The 17,790-nt window shown below is 35.2% G+C and overlaps 1 protein-coding gene across 1 annotated transcript in view; it reads right to left on the bottom strand.

Annotated features, from left to right (window-relative positions):
- The window catches only part of Wrn (Werner syndrome, RecQ helicase-like), a 129,415-nt gene that overhangs the window by 58,092 nt on the left and 53,533 nt on the right, over positions 1–17,790 (bottom strand). Inside the window, exons 10-17 of the mRNA XM_013025950.1 lie at positions 17,174–17,254; positions 14,591–14,771; positions 13,062–13,137; positions 11,003–11,070; positions 10,037–10,145; positions 8,863–8,931; positions 6,014–6,096; positions 2,850–2,956 (exon numbers count right to left, since the gene is read on the bottom strand). Coding sequence (XP_012881404.1) covers positions 2,850–2,956; positions 6,014–6,096; positions 8,863–8,931; positions 10,037–10,145; positions 11,003–11,070; positions 13,062–13,137; positions 14,591–14,771; positions 17,174–17,254 — 774 coding nt within the window. The remainder of the gene's footprint in view (positions 1–2,849; positions 2,957–6,013; positions 6,097–8,862; positions 8,932–10,036; positions 10,146–11,002; positions 11,071–13,061; positions 13,138–14,590; positions 14,772–17,173; positions 17,255–17,790) is intronic.

Genomic DNA, 17,790 nt, shown 5'->3' with positions numbered 1-17,790 from the left:
GTAGAAGGGAGGGAGGGAGAGAGTGGGGGGGTGTAGAAGGGAGGGAGGGAGGGAGGAAGTGTGCATGTGTTTCCTCCATCACTGCACCACAAACACTCTGCCCTAGAGGATCAACAGAAGGAACAGGCTATATTTAATCATCCCAAGAAATGAAAAAGATCCAAAGACATCCATAGTCAGATATAATAAAAGACTTTATTCCATTTTAGAAGTGTTTAAGAACAAAAGAAGATATTTAAAACTCCTTTAATACAATCCTTCTAAAATCAAAAGCCTAGAAAAGGATTAGAAAAACCAATCTTCCTAGTTTCCAAAAGCTTATTTTAAACCATTCTAAATTAATGGAAATCAATCCTCCAGAGCATGGTCTAGTGATTTACACCATGGAAATCCTGTCTGCACTACATGCACTGTTAACACTATTAATCCTTCTGTATTATTTGTACCACTCCATATGCCAGATGGACCATGGGTAACCTAAAACTCGAAACTACATTTCACGCATTTTTCAAATCACTTGCTTTACAAATGAGCAGAGTATCTTCCAGTGTACTATGTGAAGCTCCCAACTTTTCTTTTAGAGATGTTAGTTCTCTTAATATGAACAGTTCAGATCAGTGTAATTCATTTACAAATTATTTAAATTGCTCTGGTTTGCACATAGTACTTCCCTGAAAAATGTTCAGTTTATTTAACAAATGAGGTATATACAAACAATCACAGTAAAACCCACACTTAAAAATAACCCAAAAGTGGGCTGGAAAGGCGGCTAGTAGTAAAGTCCTTGCCTTGCATGCATGAGGCCCTGGGTTCCATTCCTCAGCACAGCATAAGCAGAAAAAGCCAGAAGTGACACTGTGGTTCAAGAGGCAGAGCTCCAGCCTTGAGCTGAAGAGCTGAGGGACAGCGCCCAGGCCCAGAGTTCAGGCCCACCACTGACAAAAAAAATAAAAGTAACCCAAAAGTCCTTCAGCAGGTGAATGGTTAAAAACTTTGGTATAGCAACATTGTGGAATAGTAATACAGCAACAAAAGGAAACAATTTTTTTAAATATGTGATAATTTGGATGGTATTCAAGGAATTAATGCTAAGTCAATAAGCTTCCAAAGGTAGTAAATCGTATATCCCACTTATATAATATTGCTGAAATAACAAAATGACATCACTAGAGACAAGACTGGGCATTATCAGGTGCAAAGGTTGGGGGTGGGAAAAACTGTAGTGTGGCTAAAAGAGGAGCCCCAAGAAACCTTGTAGAAATTGGTCTTGGTTGCAATACTAACAGTTACACAAATCTATATGAACTAAGACTGTACTGAATTATACACATACATGGAAATAAGTGCTTTGAAAACACTGAAATATGAATAATCCAGGAATATTGGACAAATGTCACATTCCTACTTTTGATATTATAGTATAGACATTCAAGAACTGACAGTAGAAAAAAGTGTATTTTTTTCAAACAACTTTTTATGAACCTCTAATATTTTCAAAATAAAAAATGTTGTCAATCTTGAGTTTTTAAGCAATATGTGAAAAACATATTATTTCTGTATTCATTCATGTAAAAATGTTACTCTTACTGGGCATCAGTCACTCATACCTTTAATCCTACCTACTCAAGAGGATGAGCTCTGAGCCAAACTAAGCAGGAAAGTCTGTTAGATTCTTATCTCCAATTAACCCCCAAGAAGCCAGAAGTGGAGCTGTCACTCAAGTATATAGTGCTTGCCTTAAGGGGGGAAAAAAAAAACTCAAACAGTACCTAAACCCTGAGTTCAAGTCCTAAGACTGGCCAAAACTTTTAAAAAATTACTTGTTAAAATTGGGAAACAAACTGGAATTAGCACTGTAGGAAAATTGCATTAGAATACAAATTCCCATTAGAATACATCATCCAGTATAATATAAGAAGGGGCAGCACCCTTTACCATGTCCCAAAGTAAAAGCACAGAGGGATGAAAACATCACAGAGGAGGCATGGGACTAAACATGCTTCAGAAGCAACAGTATACAAACTATGACTTACAGCCCAAAGAATCTATAATTAACTTTGCTTTTGTTGTTGTCAATTTTCACAATAGGATTTTTACTCAGAGCCTTGCACTTGCTAGGTGAGTTCTCCACCACATTAAGTTCTAAGCATAACTCGACATTTTTAAAGGAGTATTTATGAGACGAAGGAAGGAAACCTTTGACAAAGAAATAATACATTACCCTTACCTCTCCCTATGAGCAGTTTGGTTTTCTGTAGTTTCAGTTGCCTATTGTCAGCCACAGTATGAACGTATTAAGTGGAAAATTACAGAAATAAACAATACATAATTTTTAAATTTAACAGCATGCTGAGTAAAGTGAGGAAATCTTGTGCTGTTCTGCTATCTGCACAGTCACTCTATTTTCTCCAGGAAGCGAATAATCCCTTTCTCCAGCATAACAACACTATAGGTGCTACCCACCAGTTAGTCACTTTGTGATCTGGGTTATCAGATCAGCAGTCAAGCTACAGCAGTTGTAAGTTATTATTAGTTTTACAGTGGTTCATAGCCTCCAACTGTCATGGGTATGTATGTGTATGAGAAAAACACAGCATATATAGTTTAATAGTATCATATATGAACTTTCATTCCCCTCAGGGTCTGATGTGCCTATATTATTACCTCAACTTAACAGAAAGATGTTGCCAAGCCTGTTCAGAAGAATGCCTCAATAAATTTCATGTCAACCTTCAAAGAAGCCCTCATTAGAATTAAAAACATGGCTCCCTGTTTATAAAATCTATCTGCCATTTTTGATCAGGTCCAAGTTCTTGATGTTTTTTGCTTACTTGGGAAAGCTTACTTACCAATGGGAGTGCTGCCTTCAGGGAGCCCAATGACCTGAAAGAACTTCTAAATTCATGCCCCCACTCAGAAATACAGTGAGCCTCATCCACAGCAATAAGCGAGATACCTACAAAAGTGAAACACATACACATAAAAACACAAAAAAAATCCAAAAGATAAAATGGTCACCTAAATCAACACTGTCTTCTCGATTTAGATGACATAACTCGTTAGAAATGGAAAATAGCCAAATCAAAGTATTTGGTTCATATGAAAATATAAACATAACACCAAGTTAACACCAAAAGTTGTTACTAAAAAGATGAGTAGGGAAGATAAATGGATAAAGGCATTAAGATTTAAATATATATATAGGTATATAAACTTAAATATCATGTATCTATTTCAGTTTTCATCATTATTCCTTAGTAAAGTAAAATTCATTACTATCCATTTGTTCTCCAAAATATCACTTATGAACCACCTACAACAAAGTCTCTCTTTAAGAGACTATTGGGCACCAATAGCTCACATCTATAATCCTAACTACTCAGGAAGCTGAGTCTAAGGATGGCCATTGGAAGGCAGCCCAGACAGAAAAGTATACAGGACTCTTATCTTGTGGCAAATGCCACAAGTAGCTGTGTTCAAGTGATAGAGCACTAGCCTTGGGCAAAAAAAGCCTGGCTACAAGACTTAGGGGCCCCACCACAAAAAGGAAAAAAAAAAAAAGAATTGTTCTCTTTGGTAGTACGTTTAATTTTATCTCATGGATGGACTATCAAGCAACAGAAGTTAGCACATTCTGGGCTAGAAATATGGCTTAGTAGTAGAGTGTCACATACACAGGAAAAGCAGGAAGTAGCATTGTGGCTCAAGTGGTAGAGTATCAGCCTTGAGCAAAAGAAGCTCAGGGACAGTGCCCAGGCCCTGAGTTCAAGCCCCAGGACTGGCACAAAAGAGAAACAAACAAACAAAAAAGAGTGAGTACATTCCTGAGATTAAATACATCACTTTTTAAGACTGATCTTATCAAGTTCAGAAAGTTCCTCTGCAATAATAGTATTAGAAAACAGAACTGACAACCACACAACCCTTGTGTAAAATGGGATGAGAAAAATTAATATTTTTATGTACAAAGTAGGTTTAATATCTAAGACAAAAGTAATTTTCTTCATTTCTCAGTTTTAAAAATGTTTGTATTCGTGTATCGCACCTAACCTTTTTTTTTTTGGGGGGGGGGGGGGGGTCCGGTCATGGGGCCTGAACTCTGGGCCTGGGCGCTGTCCCTCAGCTCTTCAGCTCAAGGCTAGCACTCTACCACTTGAGCCACAACACCACTTCTGGCTTTTTTTCTTTTCCCTTATGTGGTGCTGAGGAATCGAACCCAGGGCCTTATGAATGCAAGGCAAGCGCTCTACCACTGAGCCACCTTCCGAGCCCCTAACATTTCTTATAACATCAAAAATAAATGAGATCATTCATTTGTCTAAGAAAAGAAAGCCTGATACAAAAAAGTAACAAATTGGGTGTTGATGGTTCATTCATGCGTTTAGCTATCCAAGAAGCTGAGATCTAAGGATCAAGATTCAAAGTAGTATAAGCTGAAAAGTCATTTTCAAAACAACCAGCAAAAAGTTAGTCTGGATACAAATAGCTCAAGTAGTAGAACACCAGTCAAGTAAGTAAGCATTTGCAATAAAAGCTTTGAATGCAACTGTCATATAGTGGAATATGACCACAGAGAAGAAAACAACAAAGGAGAAACGTACAGTACAAAACAGCTTTTGATTATTTCTATATTTACATTTTCTGATTAAAAAGAAAACCTCTAATATAGGTTTAGGTTTTTGTTGATTTGTTTTTCCTTTTTTTACTTGTAATCAGTCATACGTTTAATAAAAGGTAGTATGGTTTCCTATGAAAAGCTACATATGTTCGGCCTCACAGGCCTGTTACAACTGAATGTTCAAGGTGGGAAGCTGTTTCACTACATGTTTCCTAAAGCTTGAGGTGTGACATTCATGAACAAAGATAAAGAACTACTACTATGCTGATGTAATCTATATTAAAAATATGAACGGAAACACAATTTTGTACAATATGAATTTTGTAAAATATAAAATTCAATATATAAAATACATGTGGAAATTTATATCCCAAACACTGCACTGCAGAAATTTAAATAAATAATTTTTCCCTCAAAAAGGTTTATTGGTTATGTAAAGAAAATAGGTACATAAAAAGACAACAATACAGAAGAACAATTTCTATGGCAAAATGAATTTTAGGATGAGATAAAACAGAAGAAATACCAAGTTGGAGAGACAGAGATTTCCTTAAGATAATATATATAGTTGTTTTTTTTTTTGGTCCAGTCGTGGGGCCTGAACTCTGGGCCTGGGAGCTATCCCTCAGCTCTTCAGCTCAAGGCAAGTGCTCTACCACTTGAGCCACAGAACCACTTCTGGCTTTTTCTGCTTATGTGGTGCTGAGGAATCAAACCCAGGGCTTCATTCATGCAAGGCAAACACTCTACCACTGAGCAAACTTCCCAGCCCCCGGGAAGATAATATTTAAAATAAACTTTAACACAAGTGAAATCTAGGACTGTGCCCGGTAATGCACACCTGTAATCTAAGGAGGCCACGTTGAAAAATATGGCAGTTGAAAACCAACCCCTGGCAAAATTAGAGATGAGATCAGTGATATGTACTGCAATCTTAACTACAAAAAATGAGCTGGAAAACTGTGAGCCAAGGTTGCCTTGACAAAAATTTAAAATCTTATCCAAATAATAACTAAGGCAAAAATGTTTAGAGCAAAGCTAAAGTGTTCTGAGTTCAAACATCAATAAAATCCTCCCCACAAAAAAAAAAAAAACAAAAAACAAAAAACAAAGCATCCATCCACAGGTTTAAAACAACAAAAATTCAAACTCATACCTGTAAGCCTAGCTACCCTATCTGAGGATCACAGTTCTGAGCCAGCTCAGGTAATTTATCTCCAATAAACTGCCAAAAAAAGGCAGAAGTAGAGATGTCACTCAAGAGGTAGAGCACTAGATTTGAGCAAAAGAAGCTCAGGAGCAATAGCCAGGCCCTGAGTTTAAGCCCTAGGACTATCAAAACTAACTAAATAAATAATCAGTAAGTACTTATGAAGGTTTTATTTGATCACTTACCAATCTTAGTCTCAAGCTGCCGAAGCAGGTCCAAATTACCTGAGCAGAATTCTGGAGTTATATATACAATCTGGTACTTGCCTCTGTAAAGACAAACAAATTTACAAAAAGAAATAGGAAAAAAATAATAATACAAACAGGGTATTGCAATGTGGTACAACACTTGTACTTTGCATGCATGAATCCCTGAATTCAACCCTTAGTTCTGAAAGAAAAGATTAATAAAAATGGGGAAAAAGCTGGGTGCCGGTGGCTTATGCCTGTAATCCTAACTACTCAGGGGGCTAAGGTCTGAGGATCACAGTTCAAAGCCAGCCCAGGCAGGAAAAGCCATCAAACTCTTTTCTCCAATAAACCACCAGAAAACTGGAAATGGGGCTGTGACTCAAGTGGCAGTGCTAGTTTTGAGCTGAAGACCTGAAGGACAGTGCCCAGGCCCAGAGCTCAAGTCCCATGACTGACCACAAAACAAAAACAGAAAGATAATAGGGAAAAAGGGGGGGTGGGGAAGCAATCAAGCAGGTACAAAACAAATATGCCTTTAGGAAATTAAGACAGTATTCTAATTACATAGGAAACTATAAATAATCTTAATGTAAGACTGTCCAGATTTGAACTCAGTTTGTCTTCAAAACTCTAGGTTGGATACATGGCTCAAGTGGCAGAGTGCAAGCTGAGCATCTGAGCAAGCATAAGAGTCCTGAGTCCATACCCTCAATATTGGCAAAAAACAGAGAAGAGGGGAGGGAGGACAGGAGAGAAGGGAGTGGAAGGGAGGAGGGACTGAAGGAAAGGAGGGGAGAAAGAAATGTCTGCCATTCAAAGACTTGTGTAAAAATGTTCACAGTAGCTATATTTGTAATAGCCCAAAATATAAATAAACGTCAAGTAAATGAATAAACAGACTGTAATATAGACATATAATGAAATTTACTTGCTAATAAAAAGAATGAGTTATTAATAAATGTAGTAACATAATGAATTTCAAAATAATTTTGCTGCAGTACTTAAACCAAAAAATGACCACATAATAAATAAAATGCAAACTAATTTATACTGACAGAAAGTAAATCAACAGTTAATGGTGGCATAGGATCGAATTAAGAAAGTTTGATTTGCCAGTGGGACCAGTGGCTATCTAACTATCTACTCAAGAGGCTGAGATCTGAAGATCAAGATTCAAAGCCAACTGGGGCAGAAAATCCACAGAATCTTACCTCTAATAAATTACCCAAAAAAGCCAGAAGTGGAGCTTTGGCTCAAATGGTAGACTGCTTGCCTTGAGGGCAAAAAAAAAAAAAAAAAAAAACCTAAAAGACAGCAGCCAGGACTTGAGTTCAAGCCCTAGTACCAACCCCCAAAAAGCAACATTGAAAGTGATGGACATATTCATTCCCTAAACTATGATCGTGATTTATAGGTTAAAAAAAATCAACATCTACTAAATTAGGTATTTTCATTCTGTAAAATACATCATATATCAACAAAGGTGATGCAAATGGTCAAAAAAAAAAAAAAAACAGATGTTCACAAAAAGACGATTACTGGAATCCTCACACCAACCTTACTGGGAGTACCCCAAAACTAGAAATAACCTAGATGTCTATCAACAAAGAAATGTAAAACCATACTATACAACATTCATATAATAAATTATCACTCAGATTTTAAAACTACACCAGTGATATATGAAACACTATGTAAAAGTTGCAAGAACATTATGTTGACTGAAAAATTTTTACATAAAAGAGTAGTACATGAAATTCTTTTTGTGTGTGTGTGTGTCCAGTTATGGGGTCTGAACTCTGGGCCTGGGCGCTGTCCCTCAGCTCTTCAGCTCAGGGCTAGTGCTCTACCACTTGAGCCACAGCGCCACTTTCAGGTTTTTTCTTATTTGTTTATGTGGTGCTGAGGAATTGAACCCAGGGCCTCAGGCTTGCAAGGCAAACGCTCTACCACTAAGCCACCTTCCTAGCCCCTTGTACATGAAATTTTAGAGCATACAAAGCTAAATAAAAACTATAGTAAAAAAAAAAATTGGGGTGATGGTTTATTTAACTCAGGACAAAAGATGGAAAGAATATAATAAAAGAGACATTAAGAAACTTTGTAGAGTGACAGTAATATAATCTCTTTTTTTTGCCAGTCCTGGGCCTTGAACTCAAGGCCTGGGTTTCTTTTGCTCAAGGCTAGCACTCTACCACTTGAGCCACGCCACGGTACCACTTCTGGCTTTTTCTATTCATATGGTACTGAGTAATCAAACCTAAAGCTTCATGTATAACAGGGCAAGCACTCTACTATTAAGCCACACTTCCAGCTGAGCAATATAATCTTGATAGGGATCTGATTTACACCTTTGAATGCATTTCTCACAGCTCAGTAAATGGTTGTATGTATTATGTCCACATATACATACATATCTACATACATCAATATATAGAACTATCTTGTGTTCACAGATGATATTTTTCTTAGGAATTGTGTTATGATAGGATTAGTGAGCTAAGAAATCCAGAATCCATTCTGCAATTAGTTACAAATTCTCCAAGTAATGGCAAATTATTTGTCTCTGTACTTAAAGTTTCTTATGTATGTAAATACTCTTCAAGTTCTCTTCTTAGCAAAATTTGAAGATTCCATGACTACAATGCTAATTTTACAGCCCCAAGATGTTCTAAAGTTTAAAATATTTAAATTTTCTATGCTATAAAAACCACCATTAAGAAAGTACATTTCAAATATAAACATTTTATGCTATGCATTAAGGAAAATTTTTTCACATACAAAATTCTCTAATACCTTATAGACACGTGACCATATGATCAGAAATCATATAAATTACTCACAATTTGATATCTTCCAAAACATTTTTTGGTTGTGCAGATCCAAGGAAACAGGCCGAAATGTTGGACATTCTATAAGAAGAAAACAAGTATTATGGCATTCTATACAAAATACAAATATCAACTTTACTCTTACATGAAAAGGAATAAAGATACAGTTCTTTCGTGTAGTCCTCTTCGCAATCTTCATTTTGTATCTTATTAGTTTGATAAATCCCTTCAAAGCCAATGAAAATTTGGTTTCACAGTTAGTCTTTCAAAATGGCATCAAAAGATACTTTAGAGTATTTCATAGAATAAAAAATAAAAATAGGGCTAAGAATGTGGCTTAGTAGAGTTCTAGCATGCATGAAGTCCTAGGTTTGATTCCTCAGTACCACATAAACCAACAAAGCCAGAAGGAGTGCTTGTGCTCAAGTGATAGAGTGCAAGCCTTGAGCAAAAGAAGCTCAGGACAGTGCCTAGGGCCTGACTTCAAGCCCTAGGATTGGGGAAAAAAAATGAAAAATGGAAATAAATTTCTTCTAGGTACTAACTGCCAACACCTGTAATCCTAGCTACTCAGGAGACAGAGATCTGTGTGGTTCAAAGCCAACCTGGGAAGTAAATTGTCTGTGAAACTCTAATCTCCAATTAATCACCAAAATGCTGGAAGCAGAGCTGTGGCTCTGGTATAGTGCTAGCTTAGTGATAGCACCTGAGCCCTGAGTTCAAGCCCCAGGACCGGCACCAATTAAAAAATAGATAAATAAATGAAATAATAAATTTCTATATATTAATTTCATATACACTAATAAGCACAGGTAAACCAAAGGAAAAAATTTTGAAATAGTTAATATAAACTGAAAAACAGTAACAATTCTCTTTTAAAAAATGTTTTTAGAAAACTTAAGGAAGAAGATAGGCTCTTCCACTAAAGTATTATTTATTTCTAATAAAGAAAGCACCACTTCCAGAAACATGTTACTGTGAACTAGATTTCACAGTAAAAGGTTCATTCATAGAAAAAGAAAAATGGCAATCAGTTGTGATGACATAGACTTATAAACCTAGCACCCAGGAAGCTGAGACAGGAGGAGCACAAGCTCAAGGCTATCCTGAGCAACAAAGGGACACTGTCTCAAAAAGGCAAAAACAAAAAAAAGAGCAATTAGATGGGACTGCAAACAGTACTTACTGAAGCTGGAGCACTTGGTCTTCCATCAGAGAAATAAGAGGTGAGATGACAATGCCAATCTTGCCTACATATACAGGAGGATACTGGAAGCACAAACTCTTTCCATACCCTTAGAATAAAATAGCACATTCACAAATATAAAAACAAACCCTTAATACTCAAATTTCTTCTTGCAATGTACTTATGTAACACAATAAACAATACTAGCATGCCATTTTCTGAAAAGTAAATGCATGAATAAACTTGAACACCTATTCCTTGTTCATTCTCTTCTATATTTTACACCATTTGTAAATGCAAATATTTTGAGAATTTAATGCAAGTTTATGTACCTAAAACCTAATAACCAACACAGCCAGGTATCTGTAGTTCACACCTGCAATTCCACTGAGGATCAGCTACTCATGAGGCCAAGATCCAGAAAATTGTTGTTCCAAGGAAGCTCAGGAAAAAACGTTCTAGAAATTACATCTCCAAAATAAGATGGAAAAAATGGGCTGCAGATGTAACTCAAGTAAAGAACCCCAGTCAAGCAAGCAAACTGAATAAGGGTGAGCCCTGAATCCAAACACTAGTACTGGAAAAAAATAATTAACTTTATAAAAAAAGAACAAATGTGAACAAAATGATGCTGGAGGGATGCCTCAAGTGGTAAAGTCCCAATTTAGCAAGTATTTTTAGAGTAAAAGTATTGCTGGGTGCTGATAGTTCACATCTGTGATCCTAGCTACTCAGGAGACTGAGATCTGAGGATCATGGTTCAAAGCCAGCCCGGGCAAGAAAGTCTGTTCAACTCTTTATCTCCAATAAACCACCAGAAAACCAAAAGTGGAGTTGTGGCTAAAGTGGTAAAGTGCTTGCCTTGAGCTGAAGAGCTGAGGGACAGTGCCCAGGCCCAGAGTTTAAGCCCCATGACCAACAAGGAAAAAAAAAGAAAAAGAAAGTATTTATTTAAGGCAAACTTACCAGTTGCCATGACAACAACATTATCTCTTCTTTCTTCCAATACAGAATAAATAACTTTCCACTGGACCCTTGAAGGTAAAAAACAAAAAGCTATTTCATTTTATTAATAAGAAGCCCAGTGCACAAGTAAAAACCTATTTAAGGGCTGGGAAGGTGGCTCAGTGGTAGAGCACTTGCCTTGCATGCATGAGGCCCTGGGTTCGATTCCTCAGCACCACATAAGCAAAAGGAAAAAAGCCGGAAGTGGCACTTAATTTCTCACTTTCTCTAATAAAATTTCATTTATACTCTAGAGCAATTCCTGGAATTTCAAAATAAAGGACATCAACCTCTCATTCAGGCTAAGAGAAATTTTCATTTGGTATATGTATTAAATTTTATTACATGTATCTCAAGTGTAAAATAAATTCCAAGCACCAAGAAAAATAAGAAAAACAAACTTTGGTAAAATAAAAAGCACATACAGTAGAAAGATGGTATATTAAATGGTAACAGTAGAATAAAATGATAATAATAAGAACTCAGGTGATGGGTACACAGATACCCATTCTTTTTAAAGCTTTTCACCTTTACTGTTCCTTAAAATTGTTTCTTAGTAAAATGTCAAGGGAAAAATCAGTTGAAGAGGTAGTCTTTGACACTAATACTAACCTTGTCTTATATACATACTAGTTACACACTATATTTAGTTTATCAAATTTTATTAACTTATACACCAAGGAGCTTTTCTTTACAGGATATATTTCAATTTTAACTTTTAAGACTGGAAAAAGGAATAAAATGCTTCAATGAAGTCTATCCTAAATTCTCTAAACTCCACTGAGAAAATCTCCACTGAGATTTTTACTAGCTAATTTCATTCAAATGTACATGCTACTCATTTACTTTTTACACTTATATATGTACCCATTCGATTTTAAAACATCCTGAGTATATAAAGTAAATAAAATTATCTGTCTCAAAGTATTGTTTTATAAACCTTTATTTTATAAGTATACTTTGAAAATATGCTATATAAAATAAACAAACATAAAACTTGAAAAAAATAACTCAAAGAAGGAGATTGCTTAGATTATAATGCAAATGCATGTGGAAATGTAACAATGAGATCCCCCTCTACATAATTTATATAAGCTAATTTTTTTTAAAAACTTAAGGAAAAAAATAATTCACTGGTTGCAGTGGCTCAAGCTTGAAATCCTAACTACTTGTGAGGTGGAGATATGAGGATCTCAGTTTGAGATTGGCATCTCAACCAATATCAGGGTATCATAGCATGTCAGTGAACCCAGGATCTGGGAAAGCATAATGGCTGGGCAGAGTGGCCCATGTTTGTTATTCCCAGAGACACAGGAAAACACAAATCAGAAGATTAAAGCCAAGACAGTCCCAAGCATATTTCAACAAAAATAACCAACACAGCCAGGTATCTGTGATTCATATCTGCAATTCCACTGAGGATCAGCTACTCATGAGGCCAAAATCCAAAAAATTGTGGTTCCAAGGAAGCTCAGGCAAAAACATTCTAGAAATTACATCTCCAAAATAAGATGGAAAAAATGGGCTGCAGATGTAACTCAAGTAAAGAACCCCAGTCAAGCAAGCAAACTGAGTAAGGGTGAGGCCCTGAATCCAAACCCCAGTACTGGAAAAAAATAATTAACTTTATAAAAAAAAGAACAAATGTGAACAAAATGAGGCTGGAGGGATGGCTCAAGTGGTAAAGTCCCGGTTTAGCAAGTACAAAGACCTAAGTTCAATCCTTGGTATCCATGAAAGAAAAAATTCTGTTTTAAATGAAAACTCATTATAAATGTACCTAGGTTCTATAGAGAACCACTCAGTCAAAGGAAAATCATTTTTCTTTGCTTACAAAAATAATTTGCAAAAATAATTTATGAAATTATTACCCTGAAATAGTTTTGTAATCACTTATAGGATTGTGATATATATTTCAATAATGAAGTTGCATGTGCCTATTCTTGAATGAATAGCAGTTTACTTTTTTTTCCTGTTTAAAGATATAACTAAGTATATCAGTAACTAAGATTATACTCACGGTTTAAAACTGCAATGGCCAAAATAGGTCTTGAGGCAAATAATTTGCGTTGCACTGGGTTCTGGCAACAAATGATCTTAAAAATAAAATACAACGGGCACTTATGTTCATATAGAAATACTCCAGATAAGAGGAATAAAAGTTTCTGGTTTCTCATAAAGAACAGAGTTAGGTACCTAAGGTTGCCATTTTCTTTTAGTACAATTAACTTGTTCCTCTGTGTATCAGGTATGACTCGAGTTGAATGCTGTGATTAGTATTCAACTATGAGAATGCTGTGGTGGTCACACTTACCAACACTGTCAAAACCTGTATTTTATAATCAGCTACAGTTCTAGCTCTACCATCAATAATAAACACTTTAGCAAACAACAGAGCACTTCAAACTTTATAATATAACCACCTTTCAATTAATAATAAATAGAATTTACTGTCACAATCTGTTTTACAGTTTTATAGATAAAATATTTTAGTTGTCTAAAACTAAACTATTTACCTAAATAGTTTCATTTAGTTACCTAATTAGTTAACCTTAGCTACCTAAATGTGACTAAATTTTGAATCTGCACAGCATAATGGAATCATGTTTTCTCTACACAAAGACTATCACTGTCCATCCTTAAGTTGAAAGACTCATGAGTAGCCAAAACAGGATAAAACAACAATCAAGATAATTTATCACTAGACAAAATAAGGTCAAACAAGGGCATTTATGTTCTCAGCCTTAATGACTATAGATAGAAAAATAGATCTAGACAAACTACGCCTGTTCTATAAATACATTCATATAAACCCTCTACAAATGTTATAAATTGTCAATATTATGTCAATGATGAAGTCTAAATCTAGTGAGAGTTCTACTGTACAAGAAGACCCCATAACTTGTCATAATAGATACTATTATTTACATTTAAATAGAAAGTTGATTTAATACATTCTTTACTATGATACTATGCTTTTTATGTCCTGTGCCAGTATTGGGGTTTGAACTCAGGACCTGGGTGCTGTCACTAAGCTTTTTTGCCCAAGGTTAGCACTTGAGCCACAGCTCCACTTGTGGATTTTTCCTGGTTAGTTGCATTTAAGAGTATCATGGGCTTCACTGCCTGGGCTGGCTTCAAACTATAATCTTCAGATCTCAGCTCCAACTCAGTCGTGGTTACAGTTGTAGGACACTGGGGTCCAACCTGTGCTGCTTCTTTATTAGCTACACCTAATAGATCCTAAAGAGAAAATCTCTGTATCCACCTGTCATTTACAATGGATAAACAGTAAATTATTCTATTACTTTCATTAAGACACAAAATATATATTTCCAGATAAAAATTTTCACGTTACCATATCCACTTAATAACATAAATTTTATTACTTAGTGTTATAATAAGGTTGAGATAAGACAGTGAAAAGCATGAAAGAATTTAACAAGTTGCCACAAAACCACCTAACTTCTAAAACAACACCTTAATCCTAAATTAAAGTCAGTGATAAGTAACAGATTTGAGTAATTTCAGGTATAGTTCAGTAATTACCTTCATTATCTTCTTCTTCTGCTTCTTCTTCAACTTCTTCTTCTTCTTGTTCTTCTTCTTTTCCTTCTTCAACTTCATCTTTATTTTTATCTTCTTCAGTAGGAAAACTCAAGTTTCTTTCCATTTTTAAGCACTGAGAATGAACTGACTCTACAGGGCTACTATTTAAATCTTCTAAAGACTGAAAATATAAAAGAAATTTTAAAAGTACAACTGCTGCTAGTATAGAAGCATTTTCAACAATCACAAAAGGAATATTATTAACAATTTTCTCAAGGCTGGCAGATGTACAAGCAACAATACAAAAAAAGAAAATGTGTGCTCCTCTATAAATGTGCTCAAGAATGGCTTTCACAGCACAAAGCTAGAGATGGAATTAACCAACAAAAACAAGGGAAAACAGGGGAAAGTGGTCATAAAATTTAAATTTGCATAATTTAAAATATTTCTCTTTATTGTACTTCAATGATTTCTCCCAAGAGATAAATGTGTATTCTAATGGAATTTTTGTAGTGAGTTTCTCTATATCTCCTGTGAGTCAGTCATACTCTTCTTAAGTAAGGATAAAACATCAACTAAAAGCAAATAAAAAATTTGGAAATTGTCAAAAATAAAAACAAAATCAAGTAAGTTTAAGAAATAAATATTACATATGTAAAATAACAATTTGCCTTGATATTTTATCCTCTAAATAAGGATGATGAATGTCCAAAAACCTCTTTATCTATAAAAATTTTTACTAAGAAGTGATGTAGAATATTCAACCAAATGCTCACTTTTCTCTTCTTATCAAACCTTCCAATTAGCATTTTGACCTGAAGAGTTCACAAACAAAGTATATTTACTTCAGGGGAAAAAGCAATTCTCTTTCTAATATTTTTCTTCAAATTGATAAATATTCAGAGAACATTATAAAAACAGGATTCTCTAATACAAGCATTAAGGTGACCATCTAAGAGACTTAATATATCTGCTTGTAGAAGTCTACAAACGTCCTATAAATGCTCTTATACAGCATTAATCAGAAATCACTGAAAATTATGTTTTAGCTTATGTTCGTTAAATACTTGAGTGAACGTCAAGATTCTTTACTCAGCTTTATGCAATAGCTTAAATAAAAATCCCAAATATTGGTAAGAAATGTACGCATTTTCCTGCCCATGTAATTGTAACCCCTCTATACAGTATCTTCACAAATAAAATTTAAAAAAATCCCAAATATTAACTCTGAATTTCAAAGACATTATAAAATAGCCTCCCAGAAGGATTGGGATTGGGGGGGAGGGAGGAGGCTGGGAAGGGATGTGAAGGGTAAACAAAGGAGGAGGCTGCAATGCTTGGTAAGAAATGTATGCATTATCCTGCCCATGTAATTGTAATCCCTCTGTACAGTATGTTCACAAATAAAATTAAATTAAATTAAAAAAAAATAGCCTCCCAACGTTACATGGTTAATAAGTGGAGGGATTTAAATCTACATCTTAATTCAAAATTTACAATGTTAATTATCACGGTAATTGCACAAAAAAAAACTTTCATAGTAAAACATAGTAAAGTTGAACTATTAAAAAGTTATATAGAATCAATATTAAAAAGTCATAATAAAGAACTAGAGATGTGTCTCAAGTGATAGAGCACTATTTATTTTTGTCAATTATGGGATGTGAACTCAGGGTCTGTCAGGTGCTGTCCTTGAGCTCTTTTCATCAAGGCTAGTGCGGTACAACTCTGAGCCATGGTCCCATTTCCAGTTTTCTGGTGGGTGAGAGTCTCGAGGACATTACTGCCTGGGCTGACTTTGAATGGTGATCCGCAGATCTCAGCCTCCTGAGTAGCTAAGATTACAGGAGTCAGCCACCAGCACCAAGACAGAACACTATTTATAAACAAAAAAGGCCCTGAGTTCAAGTCCTAATAAGGGGAACAACAATAATAACAACAAAAGCCATAATAAATAACACTCAAGAAAATGAGAACTTCCAAATAAAAAGAGAATGGAAAAAAGGGAAATCAATTTCAATCCTGGACAGTTTAGTCACTAGCAAATTTTAGAAAAAGATTAAAAGTCAAAGAAAAAAGAACACAAAAGCTGGGAATGGTGGCATTAACAGGCTGGGAAATGTAGCACAAGCAGCAGAGTGCTTGCTTAACACACTGTTCGACAAAAGACAATCATATAGAAGATGTATTTAAAAATTAGCATATGATTTCAATAGACCAAATAAAGAGATGTGAACTGGGATTAACTCTGCCACTAAATAACTAGTATCAGCTGGGTGCCAGTGGCCCACACCTGTAATCCTACTCAGGAGGCTGAGATCTGAGGATCATAGTTTAAAGCCAGCCTGGGCAAGAAAGTCTGCCAGACTCTTATCTCCAATAAGAGTGAAGTAGTACAGCACTAGCCTTGAGCTGAAGAGCTGAGGGACAGTGCCCAAGCCCAGAGTTCAAGCCCCACAACCGACAAAAAACAACAACAATTGAATTTCACTGTAGTGGGACATGGTTGGAAATAAGGTCATATTTTAATTAAGTGTCCTTTGGGAAGAACTTGAAGTAAGTTTTCTATAATTTTCAACATACCTTCAGCATCTCCATTTCTAAATCTTCATCACTTTCAATTATGTAAGATGAATCATGTTCATTATTGTTGACTGAAGAATGCTTTTTAAAAAAGTATTTCAAACATTAGTTTCAGTATAATTGCTTCTATACTTACATTTCTACAAAATACAATATAATTAATTTTATAGCCTCTGCCAAAAAATAAAGTTCCTAAACACTAAATACTTTTAGACATCTTCCTCCTTCCGGCATAAGGCATGTTTATTTGTTTATATATCAGGTACATAGAAAAGTAGAGGAAGAGGAGAACATAAACAACAGAATCAAAGAGGATGAAAAATTTATAGACAAACTAGATAAACAGACTTTATAAAATCTCCACTTAAAATGAAAATACTAAGTGAAAAGTTCATTCATGGTTTGACAATGTCAAGCAAACTGTGTCTCCCAAACTTTTTGAGTATAGCAAGCAACCTTTTCAGAATGTAGAAAACCTCTGTGCAATATCAAAACCAATTTTTCTTTTATACCCACTGAATGGAAAAAAGGGGGAGGTTATTACTTGTAATATCAAATGAATGTGTATTTTGCAAAGAATACTTATATACATTTGAAAAAATGTCTGATAGGTTATT

Source organism: Dipodomys ordii, unplaced genomic scaffold (genome assembly GCF_000151885.1).
Source record: "Dipodomys ordii isolate 6190 unplaced genomic scaffold, Dord_2.0 Scaffold4, whole genome shotgun sequence".
Taxonomy (NCBI): domain Eukaryota; kingdom Metazoa; phylum Chordata; class Mammalia; order Rodentia; family Heteromyidae; genus Dipodomys; species Dipodomys ordii.
This window is presented reverse-complemented; position numbering and strand designations above follow the sequence as displayed.